Here is an 11,433-nt window from a genome sequence, read left to right as displayed (position 1 = left end):
GACAATTAAGTTACTACATGGGGCAGAGGGAGGGAAGAAGGGGTAGAGCTCAAGCTTTAGCTTCCGCCCTGGGTTCCAGCAAGTCTATTGCTGGCCCTGGCAACCACATTAAAATGAAGTCACAACCCACTTTTGAGAATCACTGGTCTACCTGACAACCGGCCCATGTGCCTGCAAAGGCTAACAATTGTAACACCAGTTTCAGGCTCATTTACACTGTATTGTGAAATAGTCCACGTTTAATAAAATATAGTTGGACACTACCATTTCCTGCACAGAAAATACCAGCAACCCCATCTCTGCTATTCAGTGGAATAACTACTTACAGCATTAACACAGACCCAAAGCACTACTGATGCTTTATATCGGGGTTCTCAAACTGGGGGTTAGGACCCCTCAAGGGGCTGTGAAGTTATTACGAGGGTCACGAGCACTCAGCCTCCACCCCAATCCCCGCTTTGCCTCCAGCATTTATAAAGGTGTTAAATATATACACAAGTGTTTTTAATTTACATGGGGAGGGTGGTGTCACACTCAAGAGGCTTGCTGTGTGAAAGGGGTCCACCAGTACAATAGTTTGAAAACCACTGCTTTATATTGATTTTAATGAAGAAGCTGACAATTTCTTGTTTTCTCTATAAAAACTGCTCTAGTTTAAGTAGGATTGAGTAATGCATGTGTAAGAACAGCTACACACAATAACCAGCTTTCTAGTATCTACATCTTTGCCACAAGTGGTGTTGATAGCTGTTTGGGATGGTGGCTGAAGTGAAATGTCTCAGTAATGAAAACAAGCATCCACACAAACTAGATTTATCAGATCCAGCCGTGTGTAAGGTGGATAGGTTTTTTTTTTTTCCATTTATTTTTATTTAGGAAGTGAAATTAAAACTTGTAAACTATCACTACAAATGCCAAGGTACATGAGATATCCAGAGGTACTTTTATCATTTTTTGAATTTCTCACGTTTCCTACATAATCCAACATTTAACAGGGAAACAATACAAGTGTTTCATGTAAGCCTGTACACAATGAAAAACCAGGATATTTTTACAAGTTACAGAGTATCTATCAAATTCCCAATTCTTTAGAAGTGGCTACCTCATACAATTGAAAGATGTGAAAACAAATCAGAATGTATTTATTAGAGGTACACCATCTTTCATCTCTATAACAGTGTTATTTGATACAGCAAGGCCATCAATGACCAGACTTCAGGTGGAATCTAACATTGTAACTCAGATATCACAAAGTTTTAAAGGTTTTATTCACATACAGTCAGTAATATAGACAAATGTGCTGCAAATCAGATAAGTAGGGACAAACACTTGGAACAAACCCAAACCCAACCCAACTTTTGCATATGTTGCAATTTATTCCCAAGCAGCAAAGCTTTGAATCATGGTATTTTCACCAATACACTTTAATTTGCCAAAACACAAGTCTGTATCAGAAGCAGAAGAACTTAACAGCAATTTTCAATTACAATTTCTTGCAAGGGGGGGAGGTAGGGGGTGGGGAGAAGAGCATCAATTTTAGATATTACCTTCATGAATATCTAAAAAAATGACCACCAAGTATAGATTCACTAAATTTATTTTAAAAATCATAAAACATTTCTTACAAAAGAGCATTACATTCTGCACACTGCTCTGAATGGATGCCAGAAACATGGACTACTAATATTCTCCCCCTTCAAAAAAAAAAATAAAATAAAAATACAGTGTACATAAAGCAGGGCGTTCACAATAGTTACAGAAAAACATTACAGATTACCACCAACTAACAAAAATAAAAACCACTCTCTCTGCTGCTGTTTCAAAATTCCAATGTTAGTCTCGCGCACCACCCTGTTTCCCCCCCAAATATTTGTAAGGAACTAAAACATTACATCTGGTGGACAGCAAAGCTTTCACTACACCTCAAATGCAGAACACCTATGAAGCAGAGGAATGTTGGCTTTTTAAACAGAAGCAGATAAAAAAAAAAGATGCAGGACTCCTTCAGTTCTTCACTAGTCTTAGAAAAACTTTCCAGAATACTGCTTCACACTATAAAAAAGAAAAAATATCTTGCATTAGAATCCTTCAACATCTGCATACTGCTTCACACTATAAAAGAAAAAGAAAAAAAAGCATGTATTAGAATGGTTGAACATACATTTTGCATCAATATTTACACACATTTTTTTAAAAAAATCAAAATTACAAGTTCTCAAAACACTTGCATATTTTTTAAAGACTAAAGGTTTAATTCACATTTAAGCATTAGTACTCTGAAGTTCAACATTCAAATCTATTATTACAAAATATTTACTAGTTAGCCAACATGTTAATACAGAAAAATTAAGCAAATTAAATCTAAAGCTGTTAATATTTGGCAGAAAAGACAAGGCAATGCCAGTAAGGTGTGAAATGCTGCATTAACAGCACCAATCGTTTTCAACTTGTCCTGTAGAGGGATGGCCTGTGCCATATGGCAGACTGCGATTTGTTGTCGATTTAGTTATCTAAAAACAACAAAATCACTAGTCTTCCACACAGAACTAGACCAACATCCACTGAAATCTTCTATATTTTCTACAGGCTCTATATAATTTATTAGAAGTAGTTTTTGCAGCAGTTTTCACCAGAGAAATGAGAGGACTGCTTGGTTAAGGCGTCTTCCAGCAAGATTAGTTTTGAGGGCGTCTTCATTTTAGTAAGAATGGAGAACAAAAGAGAATAAAAGGCAAAACTACCAAGTGTAGAAGTCAGGTCCTTATATAGATATTTTTAAAACCCTGCCTTCTAAAAGCTACATCATATAAATAGAGAAGAAGAGCTTTAGAATTTAGTGGGAGTGCAACATTAAAACTTCAACTTGCCTGTTCTGCAGTAAATACTGTGCATTCTGTATCTGATCCTGTGTGCCTGTAATAGTTATTATCCGGTCTTCTGAGCCTTCTAAAGGTTCATCAATTTTGATCGAAGCCCCTGATTCATGACGTATTTGTTTGATCCTCTGACCTCCTTTCCCAATAATAGATCCAGCCAACTAGAAAAAAAGCCAGTCATTTACATTTTAATATAAAATTTCCCTGTAAAAGCAGTTACAGAATTCAAGGTGTTACTCTCAGTAGTTTCTATGATTTTTTAGAGTGCCAACGGAAATTGCTCCCTTGTGGCCACCATTTGTTTGCAGCATTTTTGAGAAATAGTCAAATTGACTAAGCAAAAAAATCAAGCTGACAAGTCTATTTTGATTGCTCAAGATCAGTAAAATACTAAGTTTTACTATTAATTATTTTTGTAAAATGAAGCGACAAAATGAACATCAAATAATCAAAGAGTGGCAGTTTGGAAAAATGTATACAGCATAGAAAGAAAAAGGGTGAGCATCTGAAATATTTCTGGTTCATTTGTACAATCTGGGCAAGATGTTTTAGAGAGCTATTACAAAAAGAATAAAATACTTACATCTTTGGGAATCGTTACTTGTGTTGTGATGATGGGTCCACCGAGATCACCGTATGATCCACGACCCCCTGCATAAGAATAGTCTGATTTAAACGTATGCATCAAGTCCTTATAATAATAAGCAGTAAACCATGCGTAAAATGTATAAATATAAACTTACCATATCCAGACCCACCCTCAAACTATAGGAAAAAAAGAAAAAGGTTTAGTGTTCTTATTTAATGAATCAAACATTTAGATGAGAAACGTTTGTAGCAAATGTACTTAGCACTCATTAAAGGCGCTGATTTGTTAACTCTGGGTATATCCACACAGCAAAGAAAAACCTGTGGCTGGCCTATGCCAGATGACTCAGGCTCAGGCTGTGCGGCTGTTTCATTGTTCTGTAGACTTCCAGGCTTGGGCTGGAGCCTAGAAGTCTACAGAACAATAAAATAGCCCCACAGCACAAGCCTGAGTCAGCTGGCCCGGGCCAGCCGTGATTTTTTGTGTAGACATACCATCTGAAGACTAACCCCATTCTGGACAAAGAAAAACACCACAGTGCCATAAAAGCATATGCAGAAAGAAAACGACTGCTCTGCATGATCTTTCCAGCCTATGTACCTCAGCCCTATTCTGGAAGAAACATCTGGGACTGAGATTGCAATGACACCAAGGATCTGGATATGTATGTTAACAAAAGAATGTGAATTAATAATGTTATTTAGATATGATACCAAATGGACATCTCACAATAGTGACGTACTGATCCAAGATCAGAACTTTTATGACTCAGAAGTGAAAACCCCAGCATTTCAAAGCCACTTAAACTACTTGGTATGACGACAGCTCTTGTGCTCTACAACGTTTTTCTGAGCCCAAATATGTGACTTTTATTGAATCTGCAGATCGTATCAGCCCTCCTCTCACTCTGCCTAGGTCTAGGCCAATGGTTTTCATCCTGCGGCCTGCTTGCAGCCCAATCGGTACATAGCTGTAAGTCGTGTGACTCCATGTGAGCCCATATAACCCACAGAGAACTGCATATGAGAACCACTGGTCTAGGCAAAAATCAAGTGGCAACTGTAAGGCAGTGCTTTAAGAAGATTAGCCCCAGTACATAGCCCCAATATAACATGCCCCCCAATAGCCATAGCACCCCCCTCCCCTCCAACCAGGACAGAAGAGTGCTAAAAAGAATCAGAGCACATGATCAGTGCAGAAACCTAACACTAATTCTATGGAACTTCACTTGATGTCTACAGTGCTTCACTTCATGCACTTAGTTCTCCAATCTTCCTGATTAAACACATTTTAACTGATTCCTCTAATTTATCACTTGTAACCTCTTAACTCCTTTTTTAAAGTGCAAAAACTAACTAGATTTGGATACTTATTAAAATTCAAATTATAATTCAGCAAATTAGTCAGAAATAGGGGAACATGCAGAATTGTTATTTGTCTGCAGAATTTCTAATTGAGCTGCTTCTTACAATAATCTCGCATTTATTTACCTGCTACCTCTGGTCCTTTTTGAGAACTATGCCAAAAAGGAAACTATTTAGAACCAAGTGTTCAGTTAATCATTTGTTCCTAAGCAACGAATATGGTATAATCATGTTACTTAGCAACAGAGTTATCAATGCAATATATTAGAACTTACAGTGGAACACAAAAAAAAGAGGAGAATGAAAGCCACTGTACAGGGCTTCATTCAAAGTTATGATTTTATATTTTATCTGTACACTCAAATAGTGCAAAGACCAAACAATGCATACCTGATAAGATGCTTATCCATAAGTGTATGTTATAACCCAATTTTAACATTTTCATAATTAAAATTTAGCATGATAAACCAAATAGAATATTTAGCTTCTTACCAATAACTGGTTAGAATACATTGCCTCAGCAGATCCATAGTGGGATACAAGCACAAACAGTGCTGTTGTAATAGAAATTTCTGCAAAGCAGCAAGTGATGTGATGGTAGAGTAATAGCACCTCATGGATCAAACGTTAGGACTAAAAAAAGGGGGCAAAAGGGGAGAGTGGATCTAAAGAGGCAAGATATTGAAACAACAATAGTTAAAGGCTCTTTACCATTTTCTTCTTTGAGAAAGTTTCTGCATATTTGTACTCTGGGATATTAATTGGTAGTACAATCCCCAAGAGAAAGCTTAGCAACTGCAGCATTTGCTCTCAAGAAATGGACAAGTGAAAGATGCCAAATGAAGAGTATACCTGCATGAATCTGTAGCCAGAGCACTAAATGGAAGGTTTCTATAACTTCATAGTACTACACAAGCCTGTCATGGGCTATACCTAAACTGAAGAATTGCCTGATGTCCTTCTCATTGTCTGAGGAGAACATCCTTAACCAGCTAAAAAGGCACTCCCTCTGAAGCAATAATTATAGCAGATCAAATTAAAAGAAAAGAAGAAGCTCACTCACCAATTCAGGTGGTTGTATGTCATCACAGGCGTCCACGTGACACTGCATCATCTTGCGAGAGAGAACATGGTAAAGGGAGAGAATGGGGACAAGAGAAATGTATCTGAGTCCATGTCCTCAAGCAGAACTATAGCTAACGAAGTGAAGGTGTGCATGTACAAACACACACACACACACACACACACAGAGGATGGAGATGTGTAGGGGAATACCCTTGTGCTCCCAACCACCTTCCCCAGTATAGAGTACCGAAAAGGGAGAAGGAAACAACTGGCCACTCTGTTTCCTCTAGATTCTGGCCAGTGGCAGGGCTTTTGGAGGAGGGGAGCCTGAAATGGCTCATCACTCCTTCTCTGCCCCTTTGGATGGGACAGATTTTCCTGTTAAGGATGCAACAGACAAATAGGGCACTCTGAGTTAGCTTTACCACCTATTGGTAGATGTTACCCCCCAAGCACCAAACCCTCATGCTTTTACTTCAAATTCTTCTGCCTGATGAACCCTCATTTCAATAGTGAGTGAAGAATAATGAAGAGTGGGAAACGCTTTTTGCAAGAGCGGTAACTGTACTTCCTCCTTACTTTAGTATCCCTACTAATGGGGACAAGCTGTGTGAGGTAATATTTTATTGGGCCAGCTTCTGTTGGTGAAAGAGACAAGCTTTCCATCTTACACAGAGTTCTTCAGGACCTGATAGTTCACCATCAAAAGGTGGTCGAGTTAAAGATATTATCTCACCCACCTTGTCTCTCCATTATTCTGGACCAACATGGCTACAACACTGCAAACAACGGAAGATATCCATCCTCAGAACTGTTTCACTTTTGCTGAAGGTGCAACCTACTCTCCCTTCTCCCCACTTATGGACTATGTTCCTGACCTTGAGATTCACATAAAATCATCTACTGTCAAAAGATTCAGTTATCTCTGAGTTGTGTTTTACACACAAGTTCTGCTTATGGCTCCACAGCTAAGTCTGAGTACTTAAAGTAGGGCTAATACCACTGTGTTACATCCTTACAGCACATCCTTCCTGAAATTACAGCACTCTTTGGGCACAGAATAAACTTCCTAAAATGCTGGAAATAAACCCGTTAGAGTTAATGGGTTCTCTAAGATGTCCAGTACTCAAGAGTTACATCACATATGCCCCAAGTGATCTTAACTGAACATACAGACCCATCAACAGTTACAAATAACTGAAGTCTCATATACTGGTTACACTTAAAAAAAAAATTTTTTTTAATGGAATAGTAATACATTTTTGCCATTTTTCAACTTGAAAAGTTCCTCCTTCAGCAAAGCCTCACCAATAATTTTCCACATGCAACTTGTTTTTGCCCTAAAACACAGGGTAAAGAGTAAACATCTGTAGCATGGAATGAATATCCAGAGAGCGGCTACACTAATGTTTAACATGTTACAACTTGACTTAGTTGGCAATTAACTCACTCAAGGTTAAATAAAAAATCTGGTGTAGATAAAATCCATTGAAAGTGAAGCTGCAATCAACAAAATGACTTATTTGAAAATGACCCCCACCATTCCCCATGGAATTGGTGGCACCCTACAATGGCTGTCAGGGGCCATCATCGTCCCCTAGGGCAGCTTGACTTCATTCACACTAGGAGCAATGGAAGGCTGTGACCATTCTGAAAGTGGGCACTTACTCACTGAAAGCAATAGAAGATGGCAGTCATTTTGTTATTTGCTATTCCACCTTTATGAAAATCTCTGTAGTAGATTTAGAACAACATTTATCAAGCTCTGCTGAAGGAGAAAGGTTCAACAATGGGGGGGTGCGGGGAGAGAAAAAGCTACCTGTTGTACCAGGTCTACTCATCAGCAATGGCAGGTGGACATTTGGGGGAGGTCTCAAAGAAAATTTGAGGTACTGGAGGGAAGAGGTAACTGGTGTTCATGTATGGAGGTAGGAGAAAATTACGGGATATGCACAGGGAAATGTGGAGATCAGGAGTGGCGGTATCTGACCAATATACGCAGGCTGCTTTGCGTTCATCTAGACGAATGCAAAGCAGACCAATCGTGATAGTGAATATTGCTTTAAAAAACATTTCACATATCTTATCTTCAAATGATTAGAAATATCACATGGTAATAAAATTGTCAAACTGGAGTTAAGGTTTGAGTACAAATCAATAATGTAACAGAACCAATAACTTAAAAAAAAAAATCCAAACGTGTTATACTATGCAGCAAAAGCGTCCCAAAATAACCTTAATTCCATCCTGTAGTGACACCATTCAACCACAGTAAATTTATTACTGTGTGTTTGCAGTCCCAGATTGAATTAAACCGATTTTTAAATGTTCAGGGATGCTTCCCCCCTCTTCTCCTGCTGTCACTGAAGGACAGAATACAGCTGGCCTGTATTCAGTAAGGGCCTGGAAAAGCAGTTAAGGTTAACAAATTTGGATTTCTTTTGAGTTTAACTGTGAATTTCCTGGATTTGTAACATTTGGATTTGGGATAATTACAACACCCTTGTGATGCTTTCACCATTATGATAATGATATGTACTCAACTTTAACTACAGTTTAAATATACACTTATGGAAAAAAATTGAATCTGTGTTTAGAGATTAGCTATTAGGAAACTGGTACTTTTATCAAAAAGCTAGAACTGTGCTCTTCCCCGCCACCTGCGTTTGTGGAAATCTGCACGCTGCCCATTTTAGGAACCCCCGCCCCCTTCCTCCTATTATAAATAAATTACACCATGTTAAATATAATGAAATAAATCTTCTCTTTTCCTTTCTTTGATATGTCTCCTAAGAGAGATTTAAAGAATAAGGAAGATAAAGAAAACTACATGTTATCAGCACTTTTATGTCTACTACAAGGCCAGCTGCAAGGAAGTAATGTCTTTTTAATCAATCCCTTTCCATTCCTCTCATGTAGCTACTGTCCAAGTTGCCACTCTATTGGTACCTCTAGGTTTGTTTGAATTATCCCAGTAAATTAAGTAGTAAGACTGCTTATTATTTTAGAATTTTATTTATTTATTTAAAGCACAATTATTCTGTGGAACTCATTGCTATAAATCATCATCAAGGCCAAAAAATTAGCAGGATTAAAGAATTACAGATTTCTATGAACAAGAGTATCTAGAGTAATAGTAAACATATTAAAAAACCAAGAGCACCATTCCCTCCACCCTCATAAATCCTTATGTTTTATGGCTTAAAACCGGCCTCTAACTACCGGGGACAGAAGGAAACTTTCCCTGGGGCAGGTTATCCCCTAATTGCAGTGTTTCTTGCAGCACCTTCCTTGCTGGCAAGAGGCTAGAAGACCATATGGACCACTAGCCTCATCCAATAAGGTAATTCCTATATTTCTAATAAGCTACCTATTAAGCGTGTCTATAATTTTAATTACAACACTGCACTTTTTACAGCTTAAAGTGAGCAACGCGGAAGCGGAAAAAACTCATTTATTGTCCAGAAAGACAACAGCTTCAATATTTATATCAGATTTCCTTAGAAGTTTTTTGTTTTTTAGTAAATGAATTTAATTGTGCATAACCTTCAGTATCAACCATCCATTTGTGTAGATATTGCTAATATTTATGTATGAAACATTATGTGCCAACAGTGGTTTTTTTTTTCTTTTTAAACATCAGAAGTCTTTGCCTGATATAGCTTAAAGATTTAATATTACAGTGAATTTTGATTTTCTTTTGTATGTGCTTCAATCTGGTTGATAATTAACTAAATATTTTCTAAAATCTAATAAACTGTTAAGATGTACCATGACACAGCTTTTGAATGAGCAGAACAGAAACAGCAGCTAAATTATAAATCTGGAAACATGGTTCACTTTGAAATGGAGACTGACTTCTTAGGTTTGTAATTCCTAGCTGTACATAATTCATGTAAGCTATTTCATAAAATTTTTTGCGGAAAAAATGATTTAAATAAAAACCATTTTAGATGAGGATGTACCACCACTTTATACGTTCAAAAGCCTGTGAAAGGAGGAATTCTTGGAGCTCATTCAGGTCTTCTTATGTAATATCCAAGCTATCAGAGCAGTCTTTAAAGCCCGTTAAAAGAAAGTATCTCTCGATAGGCTTGAAAGTCAACTCTATTTATCTAGTCTGGACTAGATTCAAATCCAATGTCTATGGTGGTTCTGTAACTAGAGATACAGGACGAATCAATCCTTTATAGCCTTCCTTGTGAAGAAATTTCTTAAACAGAATGGCCTGCACAACTAGTAATATGTAGTTATAGCTCTTAACTGAGAAAACAGACTTGAATATTCCAATTTAGTGGATTAAGTGAGAGGAACCAAAAAAATTATTTTAAAAAAAACTGCAACAACTTTTCCTTTTCAAAGCATGTTTTCCTTTTTCAGGATCTGGAAGATTTGTAAAGATTCTTAACTGTCAAAGTTCATAACCGAAACTAAAAAGGTCTCAAACTAGCAAATCTATTTACCCTCAGTGTGGATAGAAAATCTAATAGTTTTAAGACAAAAGAGCTGCGACCAGTGTAGGATATGCTCACACAAGAAGTGCTGAGCACAAGTTGGGGATAAGAGAATAATGTGACTCATACTGGTCACTGGAAAAAAGTGGCAGAGAAAAACAAGCACTCCCACGTACTTCACTTCCATCCAGTCACATGGTATCTGAATGTTGGATCTTTTCCTGTCTTATCAGGATAATGTTGTGCTGTCTTTTGAGTCATTAGATTTATATAAACATGATCTGACTTTCTGAAGATGGCCTTTACTCCAAAGAGAAACTGCTGAGCTTGAATTAATATGCAAAGTAGATACCATTAACTTGGGTTTGAACAGAGACTCGGAGTGGCTGGGTCATTACACATATTGAATCTATTTCCCCATGTTAAGTATCCTCACATCTTCTTGTCAACTGTCTAAATGGGCCATCTTGATCATCACAAGTTTTTTTCTCCTGCTGATAATAGCTCATCTTAATTAATTAGGGGCTTACAGTTTATATGGCAACTTCCAACTTCTCTGTATGTATATATCTTTTTACTATATGTTTGTGTCTATGCATTCGGTGAAGTAGGCTGTAGCCCACGAAAGCTTATGCTCTAATAAATTTGTTAGTCTCTAAGACACCATAAGTACTCCTGTTCTCTTTACTATAAAGTCCTTCAGAGGCTATATTCATATTGGTTCAGCGGAGACTCAGACATTCTGCCAGAGAATTGTCCTTTCCTGTTAAGTGAAGGCAACTGGGAAGATCTTACACTTTACGTATCACTACTCCTACAGGCTCTGTCTCCAATCAGGAGCAGCATCTTTATATTTCACATACAACCATACTTCCCAAACACACATGTACAGCTGAAGGTTGCTGGGACATTACATTTTTTCTGGCCCTGAGAACAGCAAATGGATTCATTCAATCTGTTTTGAGGAAGCAGCAGTTTTAAGAAGAGTATACATGATCATAAAAGTCAATTAAGCTTCTAATATGACGAGATGGAAAAAAGTGAACTGATAGGTTCACAGGAAGATGCATTTTCAAGTCTTGAGA

At 37.5% G+C, this 11,433-nt stretch overlaps 1 protein-coding gene across 8 annotated transcripts in view; it reads right to left on the bottom strand.

The window, feature by feature from the left end:
- Positions 1 to 1,581: 1,581 nt before the first annotated feature.
- HNRNPK (heterogeneous nuclear ribonucleoprotein K) overlaps positions 1,582 to 11,433 on the bottom strand; it is a 26,319-nt gene continuing 16,467 nt past the window's right edge. For 5 of the 8 annotated variants that reach the window (XM_027827864.3, XM_027827863.3, XM_043547323.1 and 2 more), the window contains 5 exons: positions 5,893 to 5,943; positions 3,620 to 3,641; positions 3,460 to 3,542; positions 2,868 to 3,037; positions 1,582 to 2,112 (listed from right to left, as the gene is read on the bottom strand). In XM_027827864.3, coding sequence (XP_027683665.1) covers positions 2,079 to 2,112; positions 2,868 to 3,037; positions 3,460 to 3,542; positions 3,620 to 3,641; positions 5,893 to 5,943 — 360 coding nt within the window. In that variant the 3' untranslated portion in view covers positions 1,582 to 2,078. The remainder of the gene's footprint in view (positions 2,113 to 2,867; positions 3,038 to 3,459; positions 3,543 to 3,619; positions 3,642 to 5,892; positions 5,944 to 11,433) is intronic. The other 3 variants (XM_043547324.1, XM_027827866.3, XM_043547326.1) reach the window with 1 other exon arrangement.

The sequence above is a fragment of the Chelonia mydas genome, chromosome 5 (genome assembly GCF_015237465.2).
Source record: "Chelonia mydas isolate rCheMyd1 chromosome 5, rCheMyd1.pri.v2, whole genome shotgun sequence".
In the NCBI taxonomy this organism is placed as follows: Eukaryota; Metazoa; Chordata; order Testudines; family Cheloniidae; genus Chelonia; species Chelonia mydas.
This window is presented reverse-complemented; position numbering and strand designations above follow the sequence as displayed.